At 35.1% G+C, this 17,287-nt stretch overlaps 1 protein-coding gene across 6 annotated transcripts in view; it reads right to left on the bottom strand.

Annotated features, from left to right (window-relative positions):
• The window catches only part of NBEA (neurobeachin), a 662,109-nt gene that overhangs the window by 316,723 nt on the left and 328,099 nt on the right, over window positions 1-17,287 (bottom strand). For all 6 annotated transcript variants that reach the window (XM_048215508.2, XM_048215507.2, XM_048215504.2 and 3 more), the window contains exon 35: window positions 6,886-6,950. In XM_048215508.2, the coding sequence (XP_048071465.2) occupies window positions 6,886-6,950 (65 nt within the window). The remainder of the gene's footprint in view (window positions 1-6,885; window positions 6,951-17,287) is intronic.

A 17,287-nucleotide genomic window follows, 5' to 3' on the forward strand; every position in this document is an offset into this window, starting at 1 on the left:
TTCAAAACCTAAGAAATTCAAGCTATATATATTTTTCACTATTTTAAAGAACAAAATAAAAATTGGCATCCTGTGAATCTTATGCTAAATTCAGTACCAAACACAAATACACACTGGCTATTATGTATATTCATTAATATTACATCCTATATGCTTTCAAAAGAGTGATAAAGGTTTATTTTAGGCAAATGATTAATTTATTTCAAAGGATCACTCAAATCCCATAATTTAAAAAATTCTTTCTTATTTGCTTTATAGTTCAATTCATATTTTAATAATTTAAAATCCAATTATTATTGCCAAGATATTATAGGCAATTTTACATCCCATTAACCTTGCTTTGTTTTAATTATAAAGATCCTTTGTTAGATTCCTTTAAATGATCCAGTTTATAATTTCAGCCTGTCCTAGGGAGTACTTTAATTCAGCTGCACATTCATCAACTGTTTTTGTCCTGTTAATTGTAGACAACTGCACAATTGCTTTCTCTAGCTATGATTGATGAATTATATTCACGAGTATAGCTGTTAAGTAGGATAAACATTTATAACAATTTCCACTTAAAGATTTTTAACTTCATTCCCACAAGGACAAATTAAAGACTGATATTCTAATGACTAAGAGAAAGTGTTCTTTATATGCTTCATTTTAAATTATTAGAACAAGTTAAGAAAAAGGCTGTATGTCCATGCAAATGAAATAAAAGAGTGTATAAAGAATCTAATTTGTGCTTAGCACATAGTAGGCCTCAACAAATCGAAGCCAGATAAATGGAGTAGTGTGTCTTTACTGTATCTACATCCCAATCTCAATATGATTTTTTTTTGATCTGAAACTCCCAAGTTCAAATTTATGAAAGAGAAAGGTCTAAATTGAAAGGAAATGAAGTAAACTAAAGGTGAGAGTCAGCAAAATTCTGAATATACATTATAAGTAATAACAACAACAAAACTTCCATTTTTAAAAGCCTATGTTGCAGCAGTTATAATCAATGTCATATATTATTTTCCACCTTCAGAGAAAATGGGCAAGAAAGGTGTTGCACTCTTCTACAGATGTGAAACTGTGTCAGGGGGAGATTATGTTACACGTTAGAGTCTGACAGTTGATCAATACAAGAACTAGTATTTGAACTCCATACAAATGATATACATATGCGATGTGTTGTAATAGGCACTGTGGAAAGAGCCCAACAAAACACGCGATGACGAAACAGGCCCTGACACTGTGGTATGGGAAGTACACATCAGGAGAACTGGAAGGTGCTATGAGAACATGGGAAGGCACCTAATCTGGACTAGGGATGGGGGAGGGGTTGGCACTCAGTGAAGACATTCTTTTCACTGAAGTATGAGAAATGAGTGTCCATCTTCACTGTACCGCGGACTGCTGGGGAAAATACTCCAGTATCAAGGACAGCAATCTTCATCTGGTCCCCCAAACCTTCTGGCCATAGGCCTAGGTTTCCTGTCTTTTCTCTCCCCTTTTCATCTACACTGGCTATTTTCAACATTTTCCTCTCTTCTCAAACATGACACCCACCTCTCCAAATTTTCTTCATTTTCAATAAATGGTCCTTCCTGTCACCTCACAGAGAAAATAAAAGGTATCATAAAATCCCCGCTGAGTCCTGCCGCCAATGTAACTGTGAGCCTCCTTTTTCAGGCTCTTCCACAAGAGGCTAAGCCCCGCGCCTCTGTCTCACCCCTCCCTGAGTATTCAGTGAGCATGAAAAAATACTCAAGCCCTTCCTTCCAAAAAATATCCCTACAAAACAAAACCCACCTCCAGCAACCACCCCATCTTTCCTCTTCTTGGCCAAACTCCTTAGAGTTGGTGTACTTGCTGACTACACTCATCTCCTACTCATTCCTCAGCTCCGAACAACCTAGCTCCTGGCCCAAGTTCTCTCATGAAATCACCACTTTCTCAGAAGTCATTCCCTGAATTATCTGCTCCCATAGTACCCTCGACTTTGGCACAATTATTATATCAGTAATTGTAAGACTGTTGTCCCCACAAGACTGTAAGCTTTCCTATAGCAGGGCCTGTGTCTATACCCAGCGTCTTCAGCACACAGGTGTACATGTGAATGAAATCAACATTGACAGTCTCGTCACCGAATCAGTAGTCCCTTTCATCCTGACTCAAAAACCCTTTTGTTGCCTGTTCATTCCTTCTCATTCTAGTCAGCATTCTTTTCTTCATTCCTTCAATAAATATTTGTGATTGTGAACTACATGTCGGGTGTTATTCCAGAAACCAAGAATATATCAGTGAAAAGAATACAAGTTCTTAAGGAAAGTATATTTTGGTGGTGAAGATAGATGTAAACAATGAAAATAATTTGAGATGACGTAATTAAATGTTAAAACAGAGTCATGTGGTGGAAGTGTGGTAACTCAATAAGATGGTCAAGGGAGCCTCTCTGAGAGGGTGACATTTAAGCTGATTTCTAACGACAGAAAACAGCCAATTATGTACAGCTGCAGGGAAAGAGGATTCCCAGCAGGAACAGCTGTAAAGTGGCCTCAGGTTCTCTGCTCCTTCTACACAGGCTCCCTGAGAATTGCACCCGTAACCATCCAGCGCATGTTCTTCCTTCTGTATTGTTCTAAGTAAATTATACTTACAGTATAAACCAACCAGCTTTAAAGCCAGAAATCAAGTTATTTTTGATTCCTTCTTTTCCCTCTTACAATTCAATCTATCAGCAATTTTGTAGACTTAATTTCCAAAGGATACTTTAAGTCTGTCCACTTCTTGCTTCCTCATAGCCACTAGTAGTCAGTCTATGACACCATCATCTTAAATGAGATTACTGAATCTCAGATTAGATTCAGTTTAGAGCCCCGTAAATCCATTTGCCACACTGTAGATTATGCCTAGCTCTCTTCAATTATATCACAGCACCCTTACCATAGCTTACAAACCCCTTCATGGCATGACTCTCGCCAGTGATCCTTGCCATGAAGGGATGACTTGCCTCTATCTGGCTGGTATACAACTGGCACTTAAATAGCTCTTAGCTTGACTAAAAAGAGCTGTCCAGCAACATGTCTTGCTATCTATTGCTTCCAGGCTTTGGTATCATACCATTCCCCTGGCCCAGAATTTCATTCCTCTATTTTTTAATTTTCTTTCACCTATGTTCTAACTATCTCTCAGTTCTCAATGAAGATGGCATTCTATTTGGATACACTTTTTTTTTAACCTCTTGTTTTTGTTTTTTGTTTTTTTAATTTTATAGACTATTGTTAGAGCAATTTTAGGTTCACAGCAGCCTTGAATAAAAGATACAGAAATTTCCCAGATATCCCCTCATCACACAAGGTTCTCCCCCTTTATCTCCATCCCCTACCATAGTGTTACATTTGTTACAAATGATGGACCTATCTTAATATAGTGTTATCACGTAAGATCCATAGTTTATATTAGGGCTTACTCTTGGTGCTGTACATTCTATGGGTGTTGACAAATATATAATGACATGTATCCACTATTACAGTATCAAACAGAGTAGATTTACTGGCCTAAAAGTCCTCTATGCACTGCTTATTTATGTCTTCCTTTTCCCTAACTCCTGGCAACTACTAATCTTTTTTTTACTGTCTCCATAATCTTGCCTTTTCAAGAATGTCATATAGTTGGAATCATACAGTGTGTAGCCTTTTCAGATTGGCTTCTTCTACTTAGTAATATGCAATTAAGGTTTCTCCATGTCTTTTTGTGGCTTGACAGCTCATTTCTTTTACTTTATTTTTTTATAAAGATTTTATTTATTTGACAGATGGAGAGAATGAGCAAGAGAGCACAAGCAGGGGGAGTGGCAGAAGGAGAGGGAGAAGCAGGCTCCCCACTGAGCAGGGAGCCCAATGTGGGGCTTGATCCCAGGACCCTGAGATCTTCACCCAAGCTGAAGGCAGACGCTTAACCCACTGAGCCACCCAAGCACCCTGAAAGCTCATTTCTTGTTATCACTAAATAATAAATATTCCACTGTCTGGTTGTACCACATAAATAAATGGGTATCTGTTTATCCATTCATCTACTGAAGAACATCTTGGTTGCTTTCAAGTTTTGGCAATTATGAATAAAGTGGCTATCAACATCTGTGTGCAGGTTTTTATGTGAACATAAGTTTTCAACTCTTTCGAGGAGATATAAGGGAGAACAACTGCTAGATCACAGTAAGAATGTGTTGTAAAAAACTACGAACCTATTTTGCAAAGTGGCCGTACCATTTTGTATTCTCACCACTAATGAATGAGAGTTCCTGTTGTTCACATTCTTGTCAGTGTTCCAGATTTTGACCATTCTAATAGGTGTGTAGTGGTATCTCATGTTTTTGATTTGCATTTCCCTCATGACTTATGATGGATGAAGGGCATCTTTTCCTAAGCTTATTTGCCATACATAGATCTTCTTTGCTGAGGTGTCTGTTAAGGCCTTTGGCTCATTTTTTTAACCAGGTTGTTTATTTTCTTATTGTTGAATTTTAAGAGTTCTTTGTATATTTTAGGGAATAGTCCTCTATCAGAAGTGTCTTTTGCAAATATTTTCTCCCAGTCTGTGGCTTGTTCTTTTCATTCTCTTGACACTGACTTTTGTAGAAAAGAAGTCTTTAATTTTAATTTAGTCCAGACTATCAACTCTTTCTTTCATGGATCATGTCTTTGGTGTTGTATCTAAACAGTCATAACCAAACCCAAGGTCATCTAGATTTTCTCTTATGTTATCTTCTATACATTTTATAGTTTTGCATTTTACATTCAGATCTCTGATTCATTTTGAGTTAATGTTTGTGAAGAGTATAAGGTCTGTGTCTAGATTTAATTTTGGCATGTGGATGTCCAGCACCATTCACTGAAAAGGCCATCTTTGTTCTATTGTATTGGCTTTTCTTGGATACATTTTTTGAAATCCCTGATAGTCCTATCACCTGGAGAATATACTCTTTAAGTCGAGAGTAAGTGTCCTGTCTTCTACTTGTATTAATACCTATACCACCTCTATCACAGCACACTTACAATATTGTATGGATTATTCTAATATTTGTCTTTCCTCCAAAAATTCAGAACCATGTTTGTCTCATTCACTTCTCTATTCCCATCTCCTATAATAGGATTTGGTATGTAGTAGTCACTGAACAGGCATTTGCTGTATTAATGTACACATGATCTGTTCTTTCATATTTTTTGCTAGTCATGTTTCAATTTTTGTTCTAAAATCATCTTTAGTGGAGGAACAATTGGTAAATGAATACAAAAATCTAGAATGGCACAAAGAACATTATGGTGAGCATTTTGAAGGTTTTCATGGACTAAAATTTTTAAAAAATTATAACTACCTTCTATAATTCCAACTTTTTTCTAAAACAAAATAAAATGAACTCCAAACTCTACCACTGAACAATAAAATAGTATCAGAACTAAAACCTCTGGTATTAGCAAATTCCCCCCTTCCTTTTCTAAGATAATAACTATAATCTTAAGTGCTGAAAATTCAATTATGTTAACTCTTCAGAGAGTTACTGATGACAAGATAATTTTTGTTTTTTCCTTCACAGTTGAAACAAATTGACAAAATTAGCATGTATATGAATTGAGAGATTTTTATAATTGATATGAAAATGAATAGTCTGGGCAACATTTTTTTTTCTATTTTTCATCACCTTAAGATGGATAATAATTATTATCAACTCTTATCACAACAAAGTTCTATAAGAACTACAGTATGTTGTTATTATGTAAAATTAGTATTTATATTATAAAAGAAAGCTGATATTTTCCTGCATCTTTTGCTTTGCAGTGAATGTAAAATTTATTTTAACTTTTAGAGTTGTGTTATTATGACAAAAAATAATTCATTCATGGATATGTAAATGAGAAATATACAATAAAATGAATTATTATAAAAACAGAGGTTATGTCCGAATTATAATAAACTGATGGGAAAAAAACTAATACTAAAAAGGAATACTAAACTGCATTTGATTTTTTAAAAATGGCTTGCTATACCATATATAAACTAATTTTCAAGGAAATCTTGTAAAATATTCTTTCATGACACCTCCCTTGATAAAGGGAAGTTTTATATACAGTAAGCATTATTTCCTTATCATCAATTTAATTAAATATAGTTTCAAATAAGAAAAAAATAGATTATGCCAAATATTCAGTCATTATTTTCCAAAGAATACACTGTATCATAGAAAAAAACACTGTAAAGGATGCAGGTCCTTGGCTGACAGAAGCTATACATCTCAAAATGGTGACAGTTAACATCTGTCTCAATGTATCCACTGCCAATAAAGTATTGGAAAAATCACAGTGAACAACTGTTTATCCTAAAGTGGTAAATACAATAATGGGCTCTAACATAAATTTACTTACAGCACCATTTTAACAATGGGATATATGAATTCTTAATCTGACCATTCTATTCCCCATATTTAACATTCTTCACGTTTTCGGTTGGATATCCAAGAGCATGATATGTTCAGATAAAACTACTTCACATGAACTGAGATGGGCTGAGGGAGTGAACACTGAGCATGGCTTTGAAAACAGATGGAGTGGCAGATGGGACTGCAGACTGGGTTCACTTGATCTGTGTTAAACAACTTTACTACCCAGTAAGATGGGGCTCAAATCTCACAAAAACCTTATAAAGTTTGTTCCTTTATTTCATAGATGCTTTTCTGCACCCTAAAATAAATATGATTAATACCTTAAACTTTGTTCCTTTTAACTACCTGTGTGATAAATTATTTAACTCTAATATATTTCCTTATTCATTTTTGGAACAGATGGTAGGAGAGCAGCCGCCTAGCAGAATAAAATGTACACAAACTAATTGTCTAAAAATTGTAAAATTAATTACCTTCCTTCATTGATGAGTTCAATAAATGCAAGTCCTGCATTCTTCTGAATAGAATTTTGCCATTCCTAAAAGGAGAAACCAAACCAAGTTTAAGAAAAATGAGCATGTAAACAAAAGTAACATCTGGTTTAAGGATCATGTTGATGTTAACAGCTTCCATGTGATATCATTTCTACATCTTTTAAAAATATTTTTAACAAATGTTATTTTGTAAGAAATCCAAATTTTAAAAGTAGCTCTGTATCACTTAGTTTAGAAGGTGCTTTTGAATTCCCAGTAAATCTCAGGCTTGATGCAGACTGAGATAGAAAGTGAGACACGGGTACAGAAGATTCTCAGCACACAGCCTCCTTCCAAAAGAAATCAAATAAATAGTCATGCAACTATACAAGTGGTAGAAACATTTGGGAGAGAAAACATTAGCCCTGAACATAGAGATTTTTCATTCAGACTATAAAACAAAAATCAGAAATATATACATTAAAATTGATTTGGAAATTAAATGTTCTAGTTACACGTGCATTCCAGGTGACAGAAAAGTACGTAGAAAAAAAGGTTACGAATGAATTCTTTTGAATTTGCAAAAGAAAAGGGGGGCAATATTAAAACTATATCCGAATGTAACCTCTCTTTGCTAATCTAGATTAGAACATATTGTAAATTTGGCAGTTCCAGTGTCATTATAAATCTGTGATTGTTATATAGTGTTTTGGCTTAGGAAAGTATATTGCTTATTTTGTACTCTTCCAATAGCATATTTAGAATATGCCTTAACCATTTTTTTTGAAGGGGTATTGGTTTATTCTAGTGATTTCAATTTTTTGCTTTTTTATATAGCTGGTAAATTGTATTTTTTGGATTAAAAACCACAACTCTTTCAATAGTACTATAAATAAATGCTTCCTTAATACATTTTTAAAAAAAATCCCTCTTGATCACTCACATCACTCATCTATAGATTTTTTCTTCATGATTTTCCCACTAATAAGTTGCTACACACGAGGTAGTCAGCTGTCTTGCCATAAATTCAGCTTCACAAAAAGCAGTCTCCATGTCAACCCTTCCCTCTACTCTTGATCATATTGCCTTTTTAAAGTTTTGCATACATACTGGGAACAAATGTGGTCCCCCAAAATAGGTACTTGATTTGTAAATATTTTCTGCTTGAAGTATATCTGTGAAGAATTACAGAAGAATGCATCATGAATCTACATTTCCCCAGGAGAGAGAATCAACAACTTGGGAAAAGAGATGTGGAAGCCTGGGGACAGTAATGATCTTATAAAGGCATAAATGGTTCTATGGCTCTCTAAATGGTTTTAGCAAAGCCACTTTTAGCTATCCTACATAACCTAATGAAAATTCATCGAAATGACAACATCACTATTGTATTTTGCAGTGCTTATTAAAACTTTAAAATCATTTCTGTTGAAAATAATTACAGGGAACTCTTTTTCCTATATTTTAATAAAATGATTTATATTACCAACCTTTTATATATTTTGCATATTCCCATTATATATCCTATATTTATTGCAAACCAATATCCCGCAAAATGTGCAAATTTCTCAGGACTACTTGACATTTATTGTGATATTAGCTTCAAGAGAAAAGTTACTCTTATATAACAAGAACCATGGCACTGTGGAGAATAAACTCTTACAGACAATGTCTTAAACATGATATTCTTTATGATACTGTTTGTACACCAAGGCTCTTTTATCAGCAGAAACTTAAATATGCATAGGATTTTTCAAGCAGATATTTCAAAGTACATACTCAGGTATTACATATGCATCCCAAATTACACTGTGTCTAAAAGATCATAGAGGAAAATGTTTTAAAAACTCTGTTCAGATCAAAGATCAAACAAAAGATATCTGTGAGGTGCCTCAGCCCACGAGACACTAATCTGCAATCTTTGATAAAGGAACAGCAGAAATCTAAGTCTGAGCCAAGTCAAGGACATTAGAGTTTGAAGGATGAGAAAGCCAATGAAAGTGTATGACTGCAAGACTTCATTCAAGAAATATGTGTTTTAAAAGAGTAATTTGTCACTTCTGAGCAAGAGGAAACAGTAGAAGACTGTTTTATATGCCTTTCTAGAAGAGAAACAATAAAGGCCTATACTGCACTGGTATTTCGAATAGGGAAATGGAAATTAAGAGATGATACAAATTAAAAGACAATTCTGGATGAGAAATTGGATTTAAGGGCTAAAATAAAAAAGTAGAACAATATAAGGTTTAAGTTATTAGCATGAATGACAGGAAGAATGGTAATATTATTATGAAAATAAGAAAAAGGGTACACATTTGAGGAAAATCACAGGGTTGTCATAAGTCCCTATTTGTTGGGATTAGGATGATGATGGTATATCACAATGGAATGTGGAATTTGGAATTATTTGCATAAAAATATTGAGTAAAGCAAACCATCAGGCAAAAGCCTCTAAAGATGGAATGAGCACTGGGTGTTATATGCAACTGATGAATCTCTAAATTCTATCTCTGAAACTAATACTACACTATATGTTGATTAAATTCAATTTAAATTTAAAAAATTTTAAAAAGAAGAAGAAACAGAAAGAGGATCAAAACACCTAGGATGAATTTTGGAAATCACTCACATTTTTAAGATTAGAAAAAGAAGCTGTTAAGAGAGATAAGACCTAACAAAATTTAAGAATAGTAGCACAATGTTATAGCACCATTTAAAAGAAAATAATTCACTTATTACACTGGCTCAGCAAAATAAAAACATACAAATAGACCCTTTAATCAGTAACATTCTCTTTTTTAATGATCAAGGATTTAAGTTTTATCGTACGTGAATTGTAAAACACAAAATATGGTAAGCCACAAAGTGTATGAAACATAAACTGAAAAGTACAAAAAAAAAAACCCCAAAAAGACGCCATTCCAAGGGAGGGGACAGAAAGCTAGAAGCGGCACAGGAGCTGCTGCCTGAGCTGGCTCTGGGTCTGGAGCTGACAGTCTGATGCTGGTGGTGGATATGGGAACGGAGCTGGCACTGGATGGATCTAGCTCGAGAGCTGATGCCCAAGCTGCTGTATCTCAGACTGCAGTGCTGGAGCTGCCTGTAGAACTGACTCTAGTTCTGGGCTGACTCGAAGTCTGGCACTGTTGCCAGACCTGGTATGAAAGCTGGTGACGGAGATAACTCTAGATCTGGAGCTGATAGTGGCTCTGGGGCTAGAGCTGGAGCTGGAGCTGCCACTAAATCTGGAGTTGGGATGAGAGCTCATGCTGGGGTTGGCTGTAGCTCTGCAGCTAGCTCCAGCACTATTTCTGGAGCTAGTGTAGAAGGTGGCTCTGGCTCTAGAGTTGCTGCTAGGATGAGTTCTGGAATCGGCCCTAGCTCTGTAGTTGCTGCTGGAGCCAGTGCTGCAACTAGTGACAGAAGTCGCTCCATCCCTGGAGCTGGCTCTAGCTCTGCTCTGGAACTGGTCTGGAGCTGATTCTAGCTCCAGAGCTGGCACTGCCCTCAGCTCTGGAGATGGAGAAGGTCCCAGAGCTGTGTGAAGCACCAGAGCTTGTTCAAGAGCTGGCCCAAACTCTACAGGTACTGGAGCTGGTGCTAGAGTTGGCAAAAGAGCTGGTGCCTAAGCTACTAATATCACTTCTGAAGTCATTACCTAGAGTTGGCAACCTGACGTGAAAGACACTGCCCAAGGGTACAAAAGAGATACCAGGAACAACAATAAGAACACAACAAAAAAAAGGAAACCTGGAAAATGAGAGACAGTGAAACAAGAGAAAAAAAATTCTGTAATTACATGGTTGACATATATGAAGGTATTGCAAACAACCAGAAAAGAAAGCTTAAAAGACAAAGTTGCAAACATCTCCCAAAAGTACAGAAGATAAGGTGCCAACAAAAAGATAAAAGGATGTGGCAACAGTAATAACAACAACAAAAATGGAGAAATAAGGAAACTGGATGGCGATCTCTAATCAAAAGACCATATCCACTGAGTAGGAACTGTAGAAAGAGTGAATGGGGAAGAGTGAAGGGGGAACGTGGAAGAAAAGAAATTATCAAATAAATATAAAACTGTTCCCAGAAATGAAATATCTGATATAAACCCCCCAACAAACCACATTATCATAAAAATTTCCTTAACATTAGAATTAAGGAAAAGGCTAACGGGAAAAAAAAATTGTACAAAGAATCATGAATAAGAACAAAAGGAAATTTCTTAACAGTAAAGCTAGAAAAGAGAAGAAAACACTGCTTGCATGGTTACGGAGAACATAACACTCAGAACACAATATCCACCCAAACTGTCAATAACATCTGAGGATAGACTAGTTTCAAACATGCGTAAACATTTGTTTTTCATCCACTCTCTTCAGAACGCTGCCAAAACGAGGGTGTCTCTCCCACAGGAGAGACAAGATTATGCTGTGACAGCTACTGAACGTCAGGGGCTTGAAGAAAGATGTATTTCTTCCACAAGCTCCAAGGCCATTGTGGTGTTTCTCTCTACATCATCATTAGCCTCACTCTGGGAGCCAGACCGACAATGCAGCCATAGTCTGGAACACTGTCCACAGCCAAGGTGGAAATAGTTACTTTTGTCAGACTACAGAGAGTAAAAAAATTTGAGTGAAAATTTATCATTGCCATGTATATATTTCTGACTTCAGAGTTGTATTTGTGAATAAGCAGGCAATATAATTCCTGAGTTTGTTTGATGACAATGTAATGCTATTGACAGGCTTCATTACTTGAGTTCAACTTCTTCCTCACAAAAGGCTGAAGTGAGAATTGCTCTTTTCTCAAAATTCTTAGCTAAATCAGAGCTCACATAAGAGGCTCTATCTTGCTCTTCTGTCACCTCTGATTATCCTTTTCTTTCCTCAGACGTAAGTAGACATCAAATAGTTAGGTGACACATAATTTTAAAACAACATAAGCAGAAATACCAATTTTCCAATATGGAGTTCAACACTAGCTAGCTTAAAAGTGTTTTTCTGTATGTCTCTAAACCTCAATTTACTTTTTATATGTTTCATGTGCACATTATACTATTAGATCTTAGGTACTGAATCTTTGAAGGAGGAGCCACATTTTATTCATCTATAATAACTAAAGGGCCAGAAGAAATAAATAATGAAATTTCTACAATGACTATACTACCACATTAAGGCAACAAGAGGTCAGTTCTATTAGTTTAGTGACACTGGATGGAAAACAAAGAAAACAAAATCCTATGAATAAAATTTAAGAAATATTATATTCCCTAGTATCTTTTTTCTAGGATCTATTAGTTATTTGCTAGCCAAATTTGAGTATTTTCTTCCCTACGGTGGAAGCCTACTGAGTTATCCATTAACATGTTATGAATGGGAATGAAGAGTAATTTTGCAGGCTTTGACCTAAGTAAGGGTCAGAGTGGATTCCACATAATGTTTAAAGAGTATAATTCAAGTTCTGAAGGTTTTCAAAATTTCTTAATAACTATAATAACCAATTTGCATAATTTCAATTTATCAAGTCAATTTCTGTTAACCACATTAACAATTTGTGAGGTCACAAAAATGTTACCAATTATCTTTCTTTAAGAGGGCTTAAGGTTTTAAATTTTCAAATGGTGTAAGATATAAAAGTCCGAGGCAGGAGATAAACTAAATCCAGGATATACACAGTAATCTCTCTGGCATCTGAGGGGAAAAAAAAGTCAAGTAATTTAATTCAAAATTATGAGTAATAGAGGAATAATATAGTAAAATATGAATTTTAAAACAGAAGAACATATGATGTTCGTGCTTACGGTGGGTTGCATGGTGTACAGTTTTGTCACCCTTTCCACTCCTCCCAACTATGCTGCATCCCAAGGGGCTGCTTCAGTAGAAGAGTTGGAGTAGTAATGACCTAAGCCATACAAACAGCACTAAAACTAGAAATTTTAAACATGTTTGTATCAGTGGCTGTCTGGGATTTAGCATGAGACTTCAGTCTCTCCTGGTTTTGGTGAATTTTAAACAAACAGATTTTGCAAGGCAATGAGGAAAACACAGATTTTTTTTTTCTTTCAACCACTTAAAAAAACTAAATGAGAGAGAGAAAAGGGGATAACAAATATTCCTGACAAGATGAAGTATATTTTCCCTCTCCGAAATGTCAGGATTGAATCTGTTTTTTTAAAGCTTACATAATAATTTCTGAATGACAGTTGTAAAAGCACAAATAATTATTTGGGCATCTTTATTTGAAAATTCCAAACTCAGTAAAATATGGTACCCAGTACTGAATAGTAAACAAAAACAGAAGTGCTAAGAAAAAACTGGAATGTGAAGGAAAAAGTATCTTAAGGAAAAGTATAACTTGTAACAATAGTTTATGTTGGCAAAGCAATAAATCGTTTTTTGTGAGGTTTTATTTATTTGAGAGAGAGAAAGCACGGGCAGGGAGCGGGTGAGGGCAGAAGAAGAGGAAGAAGCACACTCCCTGCTGAGCAGGGAGCATGATGCAGGACTCGATCCCAGGACCCTGGGATCATGACCTGGGCTGAAGGCAAGAAGCTTAACCGACTGAGCCACCTAGGCACTCTGGCAAAGCAATAAATCTTCAAGAGAGTAAAAAGAAATGATTATTTTAAAACTTTGGAAATGGGAGATGGGATCAATCCTAGATCATTATTTTCTCAATGCTTAATACTGTCATTAATTGGAAAATATTCCATCTGAAATATAATTCTTTATATTTTGTAATGATTTGTTCACACATATGTCTCCCCACTAGATCATAAATTCATTAATGAAAGGAAGGATCTTGTTTTCTTTAACTATGCATACCTACTAAGTAGCAAGTGTCTGGCATACTGTACAGACTTAATGTATTTTTGTTGTTGAACTGAATTTAATCCTCCCATATCAAGGGTATCACTTAAATCTATGGTTCTCAATCTGGCTGAACAAAAGAATCAACAGGGGAGTTGTTAAAAAGTCCCAATCACAACAGAATAATCTCTAAGGATGGGGCCCAGGCATTGGAATTTTAAAGGTTCCCAAATTATTTTGATGTAGAGTCAGTATTGACAACCACAGACTTAGGTCATCTCTCTCTCCCAACAAGACTGCACACATACAAACTTCAAAGTGCTTAACTTGCCAGCATAGAGTATGTTAGTTATGAGGTGATGTATATATTTTCCTTCAAGTTGTTCAATTATTTAAATTTCCTTCTACTCATCTGTAAAACAGTATATTATTGTATCATAATTACACCATAATTTACACCATAATCATTGAAGTATCCACATCTCTAAACACATTTACTAAGGTCCTTTTCAGCTCTGACATGGCATTTCATTCCCATAAATGGTATTTTTGTAAGAAACTCATAGTGACCATGTAAAAAAATGTAACAAATCGGGCTAGGCGATGATCATATTCTTTTATGTTGATGCACATTTGATTTTGCGTTTTAAAAAGTACTTTTTTAAAGATTTATTTATTGAGAGAGGGAGAGAGAGCGCCAAGTGGAAGGGACAGAGGGAAAGTGGTAGAGGATCCCAAGCGGACTCCACGCTGAGCAAGAAGCCCAATGTGGGGGCTCGATCTCATGACCTGAGCCAAAACCAAGAGTTGGACACTTAACTGACTCAGCCAGCCAGACACCCCAAAAAGTGTTTCTTAAATGTACATTACTATGTAACTGATTCTAGGAGTTTCAAAAGAATAATTAGGTAAAATATTGAAAGGATGACAAGAAAAGTACTTAACATAGACAGGAACTGAGTGTTTGTTGTGGTTGCTGATGCATAAACTACGTTGAGAGTTGATAAATGGAATATAGCTGGACAGGGAAGATACTGTAATCACTGTCCTAGCTTTCTAACAATTCTCTCTGACATGCAGACTTAGAGAAATTACTTAAAACAAGGGAAATGGATACATGAGAATGTGCACAAAGGGATAATAACTTATTGTCATTTCAAAAAAGACAATCTTTTGGCAATGACAGAAGAAAAAGTGTACTTTAAAATTGTGTCTACAAATCATTCTAGAAAGTCTTCTGCTATTTAAGAAAACACACACAAACACACATACAGACGTGCACACACACATGCACTCATTCAACTACTGAGAAAAAGAACATCTATAAGAAAAGGTGTAAATTGGGACGCCTGGGTAGCGCAGTAGTTAAGCGTCTGCCTTCGGCTCAGGGCGTGATCCCGGCGTTCCAGGATCGAGTCCCACACTGGGCTCCTCCGCTGGGAGCCTGCTTCTTCCTCTCCCACTCCCCTGCTATGTTCCCTCTCTCGCTGGCTGTCTCTCTGTCACATAAATAAATAAAAAATCTTAAAAAAAAAAGAAAAGAAAAGGTGTAAATTAAACATAGGCATCAAATTTTTGTCTTCATGGGAAACATACTAAATCGGGTTTGAATGCCTGCAGAGAGCTGCCAAGTCTTTAGACAGTTTTGTCATAATTTTTTAACTCTTCTATGTGGATGCATAAAACTTCCTCAAGATGAAGGACTTTTTCAGAGAATTGGATATCAAGTTAAGGATCCTTTGAAACGAAACACTTTGAAGACAAATAGGTTCCAGAAGGATGACAATGAAATCCCTATGTTCTCTTCAACAACCACTTCATGGTAGTTAGATGAACTAGTAGAAATCTCAGACACAGAACATAATGTTTTTTTCCCACCAGTTTTTCCTCATCGATGTCAGCTCAATGCATATTTGTCTTTCCCTTTAGCTTTGTATACGATTAGGTAAACCAACTTAATGTCCTTAGAGACTCAATCCATCTCAAAATCTTTGAAAATATAGAAAATAGTTCAAGGTAAAAAAGGGAGGTTAAATTGAGATCTTGTCTTCAGGAACTTCAGAACTGATTTTTTACTGTCTATATCCTTAATGTCTACTTATCATTAACGGCCATTAAAAGAAGTTGGCAAGTACCTCAAAACTTTTCCTAGTGAATGTTCACTATAACTGGCATGCTTATTAATTCTTTGCAGTAAGTGAAAGAAATTAGTAAGTTAAAGTATTGAAATAATATACTTTATATACAGAAAACCAGATATGTCATTTTTCATCACTTACAAAGATAAACTAATGAAAATAAATATGCAAGTATTCAATGTATCATTTGTTTTCATTTTCATTGCTTATTTCTGTGAACATCTTACTAAAAGCACTATAAGTAAAATTGGATATAAGAAATGAATAATCTATACCAAGAGATTATTGATATGAAAGTCAACCATAGAAAAACCATTAGGTAATATGGAAATATATCTAGTAGGTCACTAAAAGTTGGTGTATCATGCAAACATGAAGAGTTTCCTTGGATCCTAAGAGATCACTAAATTATGTAAATACATTTAACACAACTATTTATTACAAATATTCTTATGTGTGTGTATATATACTTGTATTTGTATTTTTAATGAAAAATAATCTAGGTTGTTTTACAAGATATTTTTTAAACAGTTTTTTCTATAACTGAGAATATATACAATAAACTAGCATATTTATTTGCTATGTTAAGCTGTTCAGGATACTTATTCCTTGGTGAGAAAACATCTGCTACTAGAAATGATCAGAAGAACATCAAGACATGACAACTTTATTAAATACAAAAATTGAGGAAATATTTCAGATTTTCTATTTAGGTAGGAAAATAGTAAAAGCTAGGATAGGATTTTTTTTTATTTTTTAATTTTTTTAAAGACTTTATTTGACAGAGAGAAAGTGAGAGAGCACAAGCAGGGGGAACTCCAGGGGCAGAGGGAGAAGCAGACTCTCTGCTGACCAGGGAGCCCGATGTGGGGCTAAATCCCAGGACCCTGGGATCATGACCTGAGCCCAAGGCAGACGCTTAACCAACTGAGCCACCCAGATACACTGAGAATAAGATTTTTTAAATAAACTTTCAGATTTGTGCCTTTTTAATTAAAAAAATTAAAAATTTAAATTAGAATCTAAAAACAAATATGCCACATTTAAAATATTAGGATTTATCTCATTCAAATCTGCAGTTTAGGATTTAATGCTAATGTGGTTTCGAAGAACTTCAGTTTGAAAGAAAAATAACTTTTAAAACTTGACAATAAAACAAAATCCGATGCTGGTCTGTACTCAATGAGAGAAAAATGACTATCCTTCTCTAATTTCCATGATTTATCATGAAAAAGATATTTACTTTTGTTCAACAAAATTCATTTCTTGAGAGCTTACCACGTGCCTGAGTCATGACTGATGTACTCCTATTTTGTCTTAAGTTACACTGTACTGTTAATATCACTTTTTTGATGATCTTTGAACGTCATATTTTTCTAGAGCTAAGAATTAGTGTTATCAGTAGATCGATTCTCAAAACATTATAACTTAAGAAAAGTATACGGTAAAATATAA

This window comes from Ursus arctos, unplaced genomic scaffold (assembly GCF_023065955.2).
Source record: "Ursus arctos isolate Adak ecotype North America unplaced genomic scaffold, UrsArc2.0 scaffold_10, whole genome shotgun sequence".
In the NCBI taxonomy this organism is placed as follows: domain Eukaryota; kingdom Metazoa; phylum Chordata; class Mammalia; order Carnivora; family Ursidae; genus Ursus; species Ursus arctos.